Below are 17,099 nucleotides of genomic sequence, written 5' to 3'. Positions count from 1 at the left end.
AAGCACAATTTCCTTTTGTTTTTCTTCTTTTTTTCAGGTAACACATATCAACGTCTTCTCTATTCAAGGGCAGCATTTAAGTTAGGTAAAAAGTACCACCCAAGTCAAAAAATACTAATACCAAATGGAAGCACTATTACAACTCTGTTTGCTTTGGGGAAAGCAAGGAAACATTTTATACAGCAGTGGAGGTGACTAGAAAAAAAAATTAAAAGCTACTTCAACTTGTCCCCATCCCCCTCCATTATTCCCGAGAATGCCAGTATCCAGCATCTCAGATCACACTGAGCCTCGGTCTTACTGACGTAACCAGTAACCCTATCCACCTCTCACACTGCGGAGGCCGACAGGGCCAGCGGCTGCCGCCAAGTACACCACTCATCAGAGCCTGCCCCATTCCACCCCCGCGTTTCAGTCATGCTTTCCAGAAATGGGGTCACTCAGTAACTATTACACACACTAGGCCCTATCATCCTGTAATCCCGCAAAGTCCGCTGCGGGGATAGAAGACAGCAAAAAGTAAAGAAGGAAGAATCAGAGACACGCCACCCTCAGAATAGGATTTTCCCCTCGAGAGGAGCGCTAATACCCTGGAACGGGTCTTGTCTGGAGTATTTTCGCAGACCTCAAGTTGATTCTGGGACAGGGACGGCTGCGAAAAGCTGGGTGGTGTGATGCGTCCCGGGAAAATTCTATCTTGCCCTGTTTGAGGCCGGAAAGGGCATGCACAAAGGCACTCGGGTGGGTGTCTCAGGGACAAGCACCAGATCCCGGGCTAGGAAAACCAGAGACCTTTACAGCAGACGCGGATCTCCTCGAATATCACCCTCTCACCTCCATGAACAGGAAACTCAATTTAAACTCGCAGGGACTGGGTCCTCGAGCTCAGCGACCTCAGAAAGGTTTGGAGGGAGGCGTGTGGGAGTTGGGGGGGGGGGGACGACTCAGGTTCTCACTTTCTCCTTTGCAGCAGCAGAAACCGCTGCGGCAGATGGAGGGGAGGGGGAGACAAAAATCCTTGGCTGTCAGCATCCTTTACCCGAAACCCCCACAGGTCGCCACCCCTGCCCTGGGCTGTTCTTGCCCCCGCACGCCCGACTCCCGGCAGCCGCCCCCTCCCCCAGCCGGACTCGAGAGTCCCCGCTTCCAGGGCAGCCCAATCCGCACCCGGCCCTCATCCCCCCGCCAACGACCACCACCAAGTCACCAATGTCTAGGTAAGCCCCTCGACCCGGCAGGGCCAAACTTCCCAACTCCCCGTCGGCCCCCGTTCCACCTCCCGCCTCCCCCACGCAAAGTTGATTAAAACCGGCTCGTCGCGAAGTCCCAGCGCCCACTCCAAACCCCACGCGCTACCACACCAGCAGCCCCCAGAGCGAGGGAGGGAAATGAGGGTGCGGATGGGAGGAACAGACAGACGGACAAACACACCAACCCCAACTACCCAAACCGGAATCCCGGACCGGGGGAGACGCCAGCCGGAGAGGAAAGAGCCGAGTGGCCAGCACTCCGCGGAGGGCAGCGAGCCGAGGGGAGGGGGCCCGCGCCGGCCCCGCTACTCCGCTGCACTCACCTCTGCGCTGTCCGACGGGCTTTCCACAGCCATCTTCTGCCACGGGTCCGCCAGCTGCGCCAGCGGCATCTTCCCCCCCGGCCCGCCGCCTTCACCGCCTCCTCCCTCCCCGCCCGCCCCGCGGCCGGCCCCGCTCCGTCGCCGCCCGAGCCCCACGGCGGCAGCAGCAGCAGCAGCAGCAGCAGCGGCGGCGGCGGCGGCGACGGCGGCGGCGGCGGCTCGGGACAGGGCTCGGCGCCGACACTGACGGCCCCAAAGCCGCGCGCCCGGCCGGAGACGCCCGCGCGCCGAGCGAGAACCTCGCACCGCCGCCGGGCACCGGGTCTCGCCCCTTTCTTCCACTCCTCCTTCCGCCGCTGGGGCTGCAGCTCCGCCCCCCCTGCCGGTTCCCGCGCCCGCTCCCAGCAGAACAGCGGCAGCCGCGCGCTCCCCCACTTCCGCTCACAACATGGCGCCTAAGCGATACCTGTCTCTCAGAGCGAGGCTTGGCCGCCGCCGCCGCCGCCGCGCGCACCCGGGGGGCGGGGCCTGAAGAGGACACGCCCCCGACTTGCCACGCTCCGCTGCTCTCTCCTCCCCGTAGCAGCCTCTGGGCCTCGCCTACTTTCAGTAAGAGTGAACCCGAGAGGTCTGGGGGCGTCGGAGGAAGGCAGGGAAAAGGCGGGAGGGAGGGGCGGGAGGCTGGGAGGTCTTTAACTGCCATAGTTCCCAGCAGGTCGGAGGATCCTAAGGGGTGATAGAGAACGATGGTTCCCGCCCAGTTGGGGAGGGAAATAGGCTAGACACGGGGTGGGGCGGAGGTGGAGGGTTCTCAGTCCCTTGCCAGGGACCCTGGGAAGGGGCGCGGAGGGGTCTTTAAGGCTAGCCTCCTCCAGGGATGCTTGCGGGCGCGCCTATTCTAGAGGCACATCCTATAATGGCCTGGGAGCCGCCTCTCCAAGGTCACAGGCTGGACCTTCACCTCCTCCTTCCCCCCCACGAGGGGCTTCTTGCCGAGTGCCCCCTGGAAACTCGGCTCTTGGTGTGATTTTATGTTTAGGTTTCGTTCGTCCTACATGAGTCGGTCCCCGCACCGACTTCCCTTCTCCAAGCCCGCAGAGCCCTGGGGCTTTAACCCTGGACCATTAAAGCCCCCTACTCCCTGCTGCCTTAACTGTTCATGAAGGAGAAAACAGGGAGGTTGCCCCTCTCGATATTGGTCGGTTATTAAAAAAATATCTTGTAGGCAGGATCGCCGGGTTCCCGCTCCTCTGTTGACTTTAAATAAAAGATTAGATTTAAAAAATCAGACTGGCCGTAGGCGGAGGAAGGGGAGGGTGGGGTGAGTTCTGACTCCTCTTCTTGCCCAAGATGGGGAATCCCTCAGTTAAGGAAACCCATCCCTCCGAAGGCGATGGAACCCGAGAAGACAAGGAGAGCTTGGCGGGGAGAGGCCTGGGCGTCCAAGCGGTCCCGGGAGGGTTTGATCCTGGGGTTAGCCCCGCCAGGAGCCCCGGCGCGCTCAGAGTGGAAAGCTACTGTAGCCACTGGCTAAACGCCCTCCAAGGGGAAGGAAAGAAAGCAAAAGCAAATCTCCAGGCCGGCGGGTGCCTTCATAACCCCAGGCCGCAGCGCAGGCGTCCCGATCCTCCCACGCCCCCAGACCCCAGCGGGTCCCGCTGCGCTCCCAGTGCACACCTTTTCCCACCTCCCTTTCATCATCCCGGCCCCAGACATTCCTCCCGCATGCAGCTGTGAGGAGGGAGATTGGAGCTTCACACCGGGCGGGTCAGGTCTGCGCGGGAGGTGCAAGGGTTTTCGTTGGCCCGGCGAGAGGCAGGTGTTGGGCTCTTTCCGCTGCCTTCGCCAGCGCGCTGGGTTGGCACAGGCTCGAGGCCCGGGAACCTCGTGGCCTCCCGAGGCGGCTCCATTTGTTTAGGGAGCCGGAGGAGGCGGCCGGAAATCCTTGCTGCGCGCCCTCTCCCACAACCCTGGACTCAGGGGACAGCTCAGGGTTGGGCAACATCGGGGCAGGCTCAGCACAGTTCTGGGGGACGACTGGGGCCACTTCTCATGCGTTTTGTCACCTCTCCTAACCTGCTTGATTCAGGTGCTGCAAATCCAACCTTCACCCAAACGCATACTTTGGCAGCACCCTCTCTGTGCAATTGCTAGCGATAAACCCTGCTTGCAGAAGTTTAGAGCTGGGTATAAGTCTGCATTCATGTAAGAAGCGCTTAATCTGTCTTGCAAAGCCACATCACCATTTCTTATAGTGAAAAGAAAAAAGTTGGTCAGCTTGGTTGGTTTAAGGTTAAATTAGCCCCCTGGTGATCAGTTTATTCCAGTTAACATTCTTGCTTTAGTAAAAACATACATAGTTGAAGAGAGACAGTTGTGTGTCTAACGCTGTTCAGAGCTAATTAATTCACTCAAGAGAATTAACTAACCCTTAAAAAAAGAAAGCAAATTGTATGCCCATTTGCAATAGCAACTTTTATTCATTTCTTCTTACCTTGAGAATCAGAGGAATAATTTTTAAGACAAGGTTAATTGATCTGTCAGAATAATGTGAGCCATGGTCACATTGCGGGAATTAAGCATTAAATGAACTGTTAATAATGGGCTAAAGTATCGTTAGCACAGCTGTGTTGCCTACTGTACTTACGGGATAACTATTTATGAATTGACTTAGAAAAACACTATACTCCTTCCTTTTGCTAAAGAGAACCAAAAGCGATTTTTTGGTTATGGTTAACAATAAACTCTTTTCTTTCTTTTATTAAGTCCAGCAGTGCAACCACTCTCTTCGGTCAGGTGAATTTGGGCAAATGACATGAGGCAGGAGGATTTTACTTGCAGGTGGCAGCAAAAATTTGTTTTGAATATAGAAGATGATATTGTCCTGGGCAGGGTTACTTTTTTTTTTTTCCTTCCTTTCTTTCTTCCTCCCTGTTTAACAAAGAGCTCTACGTGTAATGATTCAAAGAAGAGCTACCTCGGATCTCTAGACCTGTACAGTCCAACAGGGCAGCCACTAGTCACACGTGACTATTCAGCAGTAAAAATGAAAATGGCTCGCAATGAAGCCATTGATTGTATACCATGTATGAAATGTTTGTATGTTAAGAATGTATGTTGTTTTAATAAAAATATTTTTTAAAAATGAAGTTGGCTCACAATGCCAGCACGTAGTTGTACATTCATCATCACAATGAATTTTAGAACATTTTCATTACTCCAAAAAAAAAAGTGAAGTTGACTAGCTGGAATTGAGTTGTTCATGCCAGATTTCAAAGGCTTAGAACAACAACAAAAAAAGGTCAAGTATTTTATTAGTAATTTTTATATTGATGATATATTGAAATATTTTTGATATATTGGGTTAAATCACATATTTCATTAAAATTCATTTCACCTGTTTCTTTTTATTATTTTTTAATATGGGTGCTATAAAATGTATACTTACATATGTGGCTCACTTGTGGCTTACATTGTAGTTCTATAGGACAGCGCTGCCCTAGAACTTTCTGAAAACTTTGAACCTCCTGTGTATGCCTATGAGTCCTATAATGTACAGTAATATCCTTACATTCCACTGTCTTTTTGGGCTTCTTGGTGCAAAATCAGCAGAATGGACTGAGTCCATCATCTACTGATTTCACGCATATCGTCCCTCCCCCTCCCAAATCTCTAGTCAGAAACAAAATATTGGAAAGTTATTACTTGAAACTACGGCAGAGGGGAACAGCAAACCTCAGTCAAAAATCTGGACTCGGTTTCTAAGAAATCATTCCTAATGTATGACATGACAACCAGATTTAACCTCCTCTGCCCCCACCAATTTCCTGCTGTAATTATAACCTTCGTGTACAAGTTTAAATGGGCATTTATTTAACAAAATAACATTTTTGCAAAAGTGGAGTTACATCAGTCTGGAAAAGTTACAAGATGCTTAACTACAGTTCATGGCGCAATTTCTTTTTCACATACGTCCCATATTCACAGCTCCATTGCATATTGGTTTGTCACTATTATAGAAAATCAGAAAAAGTCTTTTTTTCCCTTTATGTTAGCTGAAGCATATTTCTTTTCACAACCACAAAAAAGAAAAATTCATACTAGAAACTATTTAAATATTTCCAGAGAGAAAGAAAGATAAGATTTAGGCTCACATTTTCTCTCACAGACAATAGTTTAACAAAATACATGGTGACATATCTTTTATGTGTGAGAGCTTAGTTTTTCCTTAAAATTTTCCCAAATAAAAATTAAGAATATTTTCCCAATTGCCACACATCATAAAAGAAAACAGGGATTTTTATATCTATTTGAACATTTTATTTGAGAGAACTCAAACTTTGGAAAATCTAAGGATCTTCTTTCTAGGGTCCCTTCCAGATATAAAATTCCAGGCTTCTAGAATTGCATATGATGATAAAACATTAATAAATTCTATAAGGAACGAAAGTGAAGACATTCTGTGATACGTACACATGGAAATGTTTTCTTTAACATTCTTCTGAGTAAAGCAGAATGGATATGCAGTAAGAGCAGGCACACACCTACATCCAAACTCCAGCTCACTTCTCTAAGCTTCTACTTGAAGGCCTAGAACAGACTCGCACATAGAAGCAGCTTAATAAATATTTGCAAAACAAACTTTATTTCCCTTATCTGAAAATAGGGATAATGCCATCCACTTCGTAGGATCCTTGGGAAGATTAAATGGAAATGCATCTGAAGCATTTAGCACAATGCCTGCCAGAAAGGAAACATTCAATAAATTGAGCTATTGTTATCAGCTTCAAAAAGGGAGTATTCCTACAGACATAATGCAATTCAAGTACTTCTCTCTTGAAATTATTTCTTTCCATTTGTTGGATGGGCATTTTGTTATGGTATAATCGATTTCTTCACAGTACTCTCATATCACAAAAAATGTTGTTGTGAGGAACTTCCTGTGGGATTCAAATAAAAGAGCATGTAGGGTAACTTGCTGTTCTGTTTTTAAAGCTACAAATGTTGAAATGCAAATGATTACAGGTCAGTTGCCTCATAAGCTATGATCAAAACCTTGTTTATGTAATGCTTAAAAGAAACTAACAAGTGTATGATTCAAATTTCACATTACCTGACTCATACTTATGTGGGGAGGACAGGAGGAACAGGGAAGTAGGCAGGAGAGGCCTGTGTCAGGCGTGCTTTAATGTTTTCTTCTTTTATTGGTTTCCAAGATGTTTAATCCTTAGAGGTGTCATTTTGCTTCAAAGTCGTTTGAAGGGAAAGAATGATGGGGCTTTGAGACCTGACAAGGAACTGAGAGGCCATTCTCTGGGCTTTAATAAGGTACTGTTTTTCTTCAGTTTTCATTTTACTAGAACGAAAAAGACCTACTAAACGTTCTTGTTTATAAACACTAATTCATAAGAGGGAGATAATACATTAAAATTTCATTTTCAAACTGATGTTAAAGACGGCTGTTTTAACATTAAGCAAAAATCACAGCAAAAAGGATTCCTTGTCAGAGCATTGCAGAGGATAAACAATCTCATTTTATACCTATCAATTTACTTCAGTTGGTTAGAACAGTGGTTCTCAGCTTTTTTCAGTTCACAATCCATTTTGGTGAAGCAAACAAATCCATGGACCACCAGTTCCTACTCATCACCATGAAAAAACAAAACAAAACTTTATGGAACTGTTGTTTTAGAACATAGCTGTTATTGTGGTTACGTATTTGATTTCTGCTTTTGGATGTAGATTCAACTCTGCAGCTAGAAAAGATACTTTTTGAAAATCCTGACCTTTTTAGTACTTGTGTTTAAGACCAGCCCACAATCAGCCCTCGACTGGAACTAACTTTGGGGAACTACATTCCTTGGCTGCCAATTGAACCCCAAATCTTGTTGGAGAAAATCTGAAGCTCTGTTCACAAAAATTGTGTGAATGAGGCAGTGTAAAATCAGGCCCATTCCTGAGAAAACTGGCTGTGATTTAATAATGCCTTATTTGTAAATGAAGTACATTTCTGTCCAACAAACATCAATTATGATTTTAGTAGCTTATTTTCAAGTGATGTTTCTGGTAACTAGTAAATGGAAATTAAATACAGTTGGGGGGCTGTAAATATTAAGGAACTCTTTTTTTTTTTAAAAAAAAAGAAATCTGAATTTAACTTACAATTGTCTACTAAATAAGGGATGCTTCTATAGATTAAATGGTTTTATATGAAATTTTAAGAAAATCTACTTAATAAAACTATATGGAGATAGTAAATTCATACTTAAGCAGGTATAAGCCATTTGGAAGTAACAATGAGGTTTTTGACACTTCACCATCTGCATTTGTTTCCTCAGGCTGCTGTAAACATATACCACAAACTGGGTGGCTTAAAAACAACAGAGATTTATCCTCTCACAGTTCTGTAGAGTAGAACATCAAAATCAAGATGTCAGCAGGGCCATGCTCACTCCAGATGCTCTCTGCTTCCCTCCTACCTTCTGCTCCTGGCTGGCAATCCTTGGCATTTTTTGACTTGTAGCTACATCACTCCAGGCTATGCCTCCACCTTCATGTGACTTTCTTTTTTCTATCTCTGTGTCACCAAATCTCCTCCTCCTTAAGAATACTAGTCATTGACATATGGAATAAAAATAAATAATAAGAGGAACAAATGTTAAAATAAATTTAGTTTGAAATGCTAGTGATCAATGAAAGGGAGGGGTAAGGGGTATGGTATGTAAAATTTTTTTTTCGATTTTTGTTTTATTTTTCTGTTGTCTTTTTATTTCTTTTTCTGAGCTGATGCAAATGTTCTGGGAAATGATCATGATGATGAATATGCAACTATGTGATGATATTATGAATTGCTGAGTGTATGTGTTGGGAATGTTTGTGTTTCTTTCTTGTAATTTTTTTTTAATTAATAAAAAATTAAAAAAAAAAGAATACTAGTCATTGGATTTAGAGCCCACCCTAATTCAGTATAATTTCATCTTAACTAATTACATCTGCAAAGACCTGGTTTCTAACCAGGGTTCAGGGTTCACCTGAGGTTCAGGGTAGACATGAATTTGGGGGGGGGGGGAGGGAGGGGCACTATCAGTCCACTACACTAAAATCACTTAAATAATGATGCTGATGATAACAATGGGTAGGCATTTAGTGAGTACTTACTATGTGTCAGATACTATTATAAGTGCTTTACATGTATTGATCTCTTTAATCTTTATTGTAACCCTAAGAATACTAAGTATATATTAATGGCAGCTAACAACTGTTGAGTTTTGCAAATTGTTCAACACTTTACATAAAATTATTGTGCTTAAATCTAACAAGTTACTATTAGCAAAAGTTAGTGTTTTGTTCTGATAATAAATATTTTTAATTATAATTAATTCTTTTAAAAAGTTCAAGAAAATGCTTAAGAAAATGAGCCATAGAATAGAATTAAGTATTTAAAAGAATATCTTTATTAAATATAAATTTATATTTATATTTAATATATAAATTATATATATAAATATATTGATGCATGTCACATTGCTCTCATATTTTTAATTTTATTTCCCCTTGGTGGAGACAGCAAGATTCTGTGAAATTTTTAAAAAAACCAAAAAACTGAAAATAAGTTTCAGTTTCTCCAAAGAGCAGTATTTAGTTATGGATAAAAGTAAAAAACTTATGGGAAATAGGCTTTTGAAAAGAAATTAAAGGAGATAATTTTCAAATGAAAATGGTGTTTTCCACAGTTCATCATGAGTCTTAGATCACTGAGAAGAGTTTTGCTTATATACTTGCATAGCATTTTTCATTTCTGAAAACAGTTTATCTTGTGTAAACAATAAAGAAAAAATAATGAGAGAGAGGAATTTGGAATAGAATTTTAAAAATGGGTTAGGAATGAAGCCTGGAATTTGATTTCTTCAGATTAAACACTTAATGCTAACAAAATAGTCTTTGAATTTTGTTTATAGATCTCTTGAATCCAGATGATTCCACATGAGCATTTCCCGCCTAGTATAGCATAATATGCACCCACTAGTATTTCTTAGAGTGGTGTGAGAAAAGGAAACACTACTCCATAGTTTCCTAAATCTTTTCTTCTGTCTAGGAGGTCCACTTTTGGGCAGATTTAGTTTTTCCCTTAAAAACTAACTTCTCTGTACTTATCGTACTGCGTTTCTCAAGGTGGTTTGTGACATCACCATCTCCTTAGTTTACTAAATTAGAAATCTAGTGTTAATCATGTCATCCTATCCTACTTTCTCTCCACCCTACCCCTCACATTGTTTGACCACTAAATTTTGCTGATTCTCCTTTCTAATCTGGATTCTGTCAAACTCTCTCCTACTCCACCACCCCTGCTAGAGTTCAAACAGTCACCATCATCTCTCGCCTGAATTATGTCAGCTCCTTTCACAGCCTTCCTGACTTTCACCACAGATTCTCCACACTATTTCCCAAGGGAGCCGCCTAAGATGAAAAGCTGAACTTTTTCATTTCCTTCTTAAAACCCACACTGGCTTTCCATATCTTCCAGATAAAATCCCAGGACTTTTGCATAGATACAAGACGCCAGCCTTTGTCACCAGCCATTAATGGGAATTAAAAATAAATCATAAGGATTTATCTTGACTTTTCTTGTAGGAACTGTATTTCATGGTGGTCAAATATCACTAGTTGATGAAAGGAAGTTCTTTGCAGAAGAATTCTGGCTTGTAAATGTAGAAGGAATGATAGACCTAGAAAAGCACGATTTTGAAACCCATAACAAAATAACTGATTCAAGTAACAGTCACAAGTGAATGAGGACATTAGGTGAAAGGCAGATGGGGAACTTGAAAATAGAACCACTTGATCCCACAAATTAATCTTAGCACCAATTAAGGTAGGACAACCAAACACCGAAAACCTCCTATGTCATGCAACAGGAAGCTTATAGTACTATTTATGAAATATTCTTTCCAAAAACCTGAAGCTGAGTTCACTTAAGCCTCCAGGGCAATACTCTCTGATATGGTAGCTACTGTTCACATGTGGCTATTTAAGCTTAAATTAATTAAAGTTAAATAAAATCTGGTTCCCCATTTGCACTAGCCACATTTCAAGAGTCAATTTTCACCCGTGGCTAGTGGCTATAGTATTGGAATGTGCACATTTTAGAACATTTTCACGACAGAAAGTTCTCGTGCATAGTGCTGCTCTAGAGCCAACTTCAATTTTTGGGAAAAAGGGTGTTTGAGAAAGAAATTAAAATAGGCAGAGTGCCAGAAAATTCACAAATATGTGGAGGCTCAACAACACACTCTTAAGCAACCAGTGGGTCAAGGAAGAAATTACAAGAGAAATCAGTAAATATCTCGAGGCGAATGAAAATGTAAACACAACATATCAAAACTCATGGGACGCAGCAAAGGCAGTGCCAAGAGGGAAATTTATTGCCCTAAATGCCTTTATCAAAAAGGAAGAAAGGGCAAAAATTGAGGAATTAACTGTCTACTTGGAAGAACTAAAAAAAGAACAGCAAACTAACCCAAAAGCAAGCAAAAGGAAAGAAATAATGAAGATTAGAGCAGAAATAAATGAAATTGAGAACATGAAAACAACTGAGAAAATCGACAAAACCAGAAGCTGGTTTTATGAGAATATTGATAAGACTGATGGACACTTAGCAAGATTGATGAAAAGAAGAACAGAGAGGATGCAAATCAATAAGATCAGAAATGGAAGAGGAGACATAACCACTGACCCCACAGAGAAAGAAATTAAATGACAATTTAAGGAAGCAAATAAATAAATATAGAATGTGATATATTCTAATTACTGGTTTCCAGTTTCTGCAACAAGTCAATGGAATGAATTAAAAAAAGGGGGGGGGGTTGGTGGAGTTATACAGAGGAGGTATGGTTTAACAAAGAAGTATGATTGCTGAATCATTGATATTGCTTTTAGTCTTCAGTATCTTAGAGCAGCCAGAAGTAAAAACCTAAAATTGTAGAACTGTAACCCATGCCAAACTCTGAAATCTGTTCTACAACTAATTGTTGCAATGTGCTTTGAAATTTATTGCTTTTTTTGTATATATGTTATTTTTCAAAAAAAAAGAAAAATGTCTATTGTGATGATAAATGCACAGCTATATGGTGATACTGTGAAAAAAAATTCAATAGAAAAATGAGTTGATATTCTCACTACTAATTGAATATATTAAATTCTTTTCTGTTGAAGTAATTTTATATATAATTAGTTAGTAACTTATAATTATTAGTAAATATTTTCTCTTCTTGTTGCCAATATAAGTTAAAAAGAAAGGCAGGTTATTGTTCAGATAGTAATCACAGTTCTTCCCTGCCTCTCCTCCTTTTTATTCCTCCTTCTCCTTCTCCTCTTTGTGAAAAGTGTTGTGAGTGAATAGACTTGGTTAACTAGGGCCTTTTTCCACCTTAAAAATTTTAATGTGAAGGATTAAAATATCAACAAATAAAAAAAGGGGGAGATGGTACTGTTTAAATTAAAAGAGACAACCAGATGTACTGTGTGGACCTTGTTTGGATGATGATTTGAATAATCCAATTGCAAAGACATTTTTGAGGCAATCAGGAATATTTGATTATGGATGGAATTTTGGTAATTTTTAAATTTTACTGAACTTTGGCATCCCATTTGGCTCTTGGGTATTATCTGCCCATTTTCCTGACTTTAACATCTGCTGCAGCTTTAAGTGAGGAGAATTCCAGTTCTGGCCATGAGACATCCTAAACGTAATGAGTGAGCAAGCAGGGAGCAAGGTGAAACAGGCAAACGTGGGCATTTTGAATTGGCAGAAGGGCTGCCACTTCCCTGACTGCAAAGAGGACAGCCCACAGCAAACAAGTCTCTGAATGTGGCAGAACTACAGGCATTATCACTCTCCCAGGGGTGTCTGCTCTTGGAGTAAGATGGGGGTGTGATTCTGTGAAAGATTGAAGGCAGACCATATCATTAATAGGGGACAATCAATTTTATGTGAAGTCAAGAGACTAGAATTGAGGTCCAAGACTAGGATATGGGGCTGGCAAGAATGAGAAAACAGGGTGAGTCTGGGGTTGGAATATCTACCAAGGACAGGGTTGGATAAGTAGAGAAACCATGTGAACCTTAGAATCCTGGGGGCAAGAGAGCCAAGTGAATAGATTGCTCTTTTTACTCAACTGACGAGAGGATAAATTCTGGAAGTCTATTTGACAGTGGTACACAGTTCCAGATGCTTCGGTCCTTAAAGACAGAAGAATAGAGAACCACTTTTCAAACCCCACTTTCTAGGTTGGTTTCCATTAGTTACAGACTGGGCAGAATTTCTTTCTTTTGGTTTCTTTTTGGAAACCTCAAAATGTGGGTCATGGCTTAGTCTGCTAGAGCAGGTTGTAAATAGCCAGGAACCATCTGAGACAATTATTTGGGGGACATCCAAGAATGGACACACATTGTATACCAGTCTGGAATAGGGGGAAGGGACAAGATCACAACACAGAACTTTAAGTAAACCTCCCAAAATGTGGCTGCTGGCATGCCTCCCCCACTGGCATGGCAGGCTGCTAGAGACAGTTTCCTTTGGGAAAAAAAAGCAGTTCTCTACTAGGAGCAAGGGAAGGTAGCTCAACCAAGCTCCAATTGCAGTTTTAATGAACAAATTTGGACTGCTGAATACAAGCCCTGCTCACAGATAAACCTAGAAAAAGCAGAAAAGACCTCTCTGCCTGAGGTCTCCCCTGCCAGAGAGAAGACAGGGCTGCAAAGAAAAAACCCAGAGGTTTTTGAAGTTTGTCAACCTCAGAATACTGGAAAAGAGCTGTGCCCAAGGGAAAGGAACACATAGAGCCATGAACCAACTCCGGCTTTCACTGGTGAAACCTGGGGGCTGGGGACTGGCTCTGAAAAGGGATTTTATTTTATTTTTTTCTCTATTTTGTCTTCTTTCTTCTTCTTCTTCTTCTTCTTTTTTTTTTTTTTTTAAGTATTCTGAGTACCTCATTAGAGAAAGCCTCAGGCATTTTCAACTGAAAGTGCTGACCCAGGCAAGGGCAGGGTTAAGATAGGTCTGAGAGATAATGTAAGAAATCAAGTAAAGGAGATAATCCCAAAAGGGCATATCTTCCCCAAGAAAAGTGGGTGGGGCCATCTCAGGGGGCAGCCCTCCTTCAGAGAATCCAGACCCCATGGGCTGAAAATGAGAAATAGCTTAACCACCTCAGCCTCTGTGTCAACCACGCCCCTGGCAGGCTGAGAATTAAGGCTCCACACCACTTTACATGGTGGGGAGCCGAAGACTGACAAGGGACACCTGCTGGGCAGGATAGGAAAATCGCAGGGTCAAGAGGCTCCACAGAAAAGCCAGACAACCTGTTGGGTCTCATCCTCAGGGAAATGTGATACTGATTGAACCCTCTTCCTGAGACCTGGGTCTGCCTTATTTGGGAAATCCAATTGAGGTTGGTCATATCTGGGGGGACCCTCCTCAAAAAAAGGTTCCATATAGGTAGGACAAAAAACCCAGTAAAACACGAGCTCAAAAATTCTGACCAATTAAACAAAAGCTATGTTAGAGGTCTAGTTGAACTGCATGCCATAGTATATATAGAGAACAAAGCCAACTAATAAGAAAACCCTAGGTAAAAGAGGGACAACCTCCAGAATAAACTAATCAAGAAGTCAGATGCCTAGACAAGGACAAAAAATGACAAATCATACTAGGAAAAATTAAGATATGGCTTAGTCAAAGGAACAGACTAACACTTTGAACGAGATACAGGAGTTGAAACAAATAAAAATTTCCAAACAAGCATGCTAAAAATTCAAAAATCAGATCAATGAGTTAAGGGATGATATGGCAAAAGAGATGAAGGATATAAAGAAGGTATTGGGTGACCATAAAGAAGAACTGAAAGCTTGAAAAAACAAATGGCAGAACTTATGGGAATGAAAGGCACAATAGAAGAGATAAAAAATACAATAGTGACTTGCAACAGCAGATTTGAAGAGGCAAAAGACAGGATTAGTGAGCTAGATGACAGGACATCTGAAATCCTACATGTGAAAAAACAGATACGAAAAAGAATGGAAGAATTTGAGCAGGGTCTCAGAGTACTGAATGACAACATGAAGCACACGAATATATATATAATGGGTCTCCTAGAAGGAAAGAAGGGAAAAGGGACAGAAAGAATAATGGAGGAAATAATGACTGAAAATTAACCATATCTTATGAAAAACTTAAAAATACAGATCCAAGAAGTGCAGCGCACCCCAAACAGAATAGATTCATATAGACCTACTCCAAGACACTTACTGCTCAGATTGTCAAATGTCAAAGACAAGAGAGAATTCTGAAAAGCATCAAGAGAAAAGTGATCTGTCCCATTCGAGGGAAGCTTGATAAGACTATATGTGGATTTCTCAGCAGAAACCATGGAAATGAGAATGCAGTGGTATGATATATTTGACATACTGAAAGAGAAAAACTGCCAGCCAAGAATTCTATATCTGGCAAACTGTTCTTCAAAAATGAGGGAGAGTTTACAATATTTTCAGACAAACAGTAACTGAGAGAGTTTGTGAACAAGAGACCTATTCTATAAGAAATACTAAAGGGAGCACTACCAGTGGATAGAAGACAGGAGAGAGAGATCTGGAGAAGATTATAGAAATGAAGACTATCAGTTAGGGCAAAAAGAGAGAGAGAAAAATATATATGATATATCAGAATAAAGTCATGACGCATACGACAACATGGATGAACCTTGAGGACATTATGTTGAATAAAATTAGCCAGAAACAAAAAAACAAAGTCTGGATGGTTTCACTAATATGAAATAACATGAATGAGTGAACTTTGAGAGTTAGAGTTGAGAACACAGGTTATCAGGAAATAGAAAGAGGGTAGAGATTGGGCATTTGATACTGAAGGAGTACAGAATGTTCAACAGGACTGACTGTAATGATCAAGAAATGGATAGCACAGGTAGGCGCAGCTTCTCACAGTGGAAATGACTGAGGAGTCCAAGGATCTGACTGAGCCACAGGACTTCGCCTGAGGCCTGGAGAACTTGCTTGTGAGCACGTGGCCCCTGAGGTCAGAACCGGCACCTTTTAAGTATACTCCTGATCATGTCATTGGATCTGGAGTAGAAATGGATCTTACTCAAATAACCTTTCCCGGATGCATTTGTCTCAAAACTCCTTGTCTGCCTTGTACCTGCCTCCATCTTGAAGAGAACTATGAAGATAATTCATGTCTCAGAGATATAGGATTGGAAGTCAAATATGCCCAGCCAGTTTAAATGCAACATCATGTGTGAGTGCAGTGACCAGTGCAAAAACAGAGTGGTCCAGAGGGGCATGCAGTTCCACCTCCAGGTGTTTAAAATGGATAAAAAATGCTGGGGACTTCATCCCTTGGAATTTATACCAAGAGGAAGGTTTGTCTGTGAATATGCTGGTGAGGTTTTAAGATTTTCTGAAGTGCAGAGAAGAATTCAATTACAAACAATACATGATTCAAATTATATTATAGCCATCAGGGAACATGTATAAAATGGACAGGTAATGGAAACATTTGCTGATCCTATTTATAGAGGAAATACTGGAAGATTCATAACCGTTCTTGTGAACCAAAGCTGTTGATGATTCCTGTCCAAATTGATTCCATGGTACCAAAGTTGGCACTTTTTGCAGCCAGAGACATTTTTCCAGAAGACAAACTCTCTTATGACTATTCAGGAAGATTTCTCAAGCTAATGGAAAATGAAGATAAAGAAAAACTAGATAAAAGGAAAGTAAGAAAACCTTGTTATTGTGGTGTCAAATCATGCACTGCTTTTCTGTTTTATGACAGTTCACTGTACCACCCCTTAGAAAAGCCAAAGATCAGTTAGGAGAAATATGCCTGGCCTCTCTCAGTGGGTAAGAATGAGAAGGAACCAAGTGTGTGTGGCTTAGCCCCTGCCAGGATCCCCCTCTTGCAAGTAACTTATCCTATAAGTAAGTCTTTTCTCTGTGGTAAGCAGCTTGCCCCTCCATATGGGAGAGGTCAGTGATTCTCTAGCTCTGCCTCTGCCAGCTGCTGCACGAGCTTAACTCGCAAATATGGCCAATACTACAAGTTGTCCATCAGTATCCTTTCTTTCCTTTCACAGTAGAACTCTTAGTTTTCAGCTAAATAAATGACTGCCAGAATATTCACTTTCCTACTTAGATGTTCTAGCTAATGGGATTAAGCAAAAATGTTGTATCCTAAATGGAGACATTCTGCCCTTCTCTCCCTCTCTCTTCCTTTTGACTGGAGGGGATATATGATGGCTGGAGTTGGAGCAGCCATCCTAAACCCCAAGATGATTCTGGGGAAGGAAGCCATACATAGCAAATCACGATAGAAAGGAGATTGAGTGCTCAGTTCTGTGGAATATTCTTACCAGTCACGAACTGTCACCCCAGGACTTGGAGGTCTGAAATAATCTCTCCTTTATTTAAATCAATGTTCTTTTTAGTTTTTTAGCACTCACACAGA

The 17,099-nt window shown here is 42.1% G+C and overlaps 1 protein-coding gene, 1 long non-coding RNA gene and 1 pseudogene across 6 annotated transcripts in view; 2 read left to right on the top strand and 1 right to left on the bottom strand.

The window, feature by feature from the left end:
• The window catches only part of RPS6KA3 (ribosomal protein S6 kinase A3), a 111,098-nt gene extending 109,022 nt beyond the window's left edge, over positions 1-2,076 (bottom strand). For 3 of the 5 annotated variants that reach the window (XM_077146625.1, XM_077146622.1, XM_077146623.1), the window contains exon 1: positions 1,574-1,685. Coding sequence is in view for 1 of the 5 variants with exons in the window: in XM_077146621.1 (XP_077002736.1) it covers positions 1,574-1,642 (69 nt within the window). In the remaining 4 variants the exon portion in view is untranslated. Of the gene's footprint in view, positions 1-1,573; positions 1,686-2,039 lie in introns of those variants that run through there. The other 2 variants (XM_077146626.1, XM_077146621.1) reach the window with 2 other exon arrangements.
• On the top strand, positions 2,051-8,435 carry LOC143671461 (uncharacterized). Its single transcript, XR_013169570.1, has 3 exons — positions 2,051-2,182; positions 6,790-6,901; positions 7,912-8,435. It is a non-coding gene; the product is annotated as an uncharacterized LOC143671461 (long non-coding RNA).
• Positions 8,436-12,602: 4,167 nt separating this feature from the next.
• LOC143672133 (histone-lysine N-methyltransferase SETMAR pseudogene) lies at positions 12,603-16,467 on the top strand (annotated as a pseudogene).
• The last annotated feature ends 632 nt before the right edge of the window (positions 16,468-17,099 follow it).

Source organism: Tamandua tetradactyla, chromosome X, assembly GCF_023851605.1.
Source record: "Tamandua tetradactyla isolate mTamTet1 chromosome X, mTamTet1.pri, whole genome shotgun sequence".
NCBI lineage: Eukaryota > Metazoa > Chordata > Mammalia > Pilosa > Myrmecophagidae > Tamandua > Tamandua tetradactyla.
This window is presented reverse-complemented; position numbering and strand designations above follow the sequence as displayed.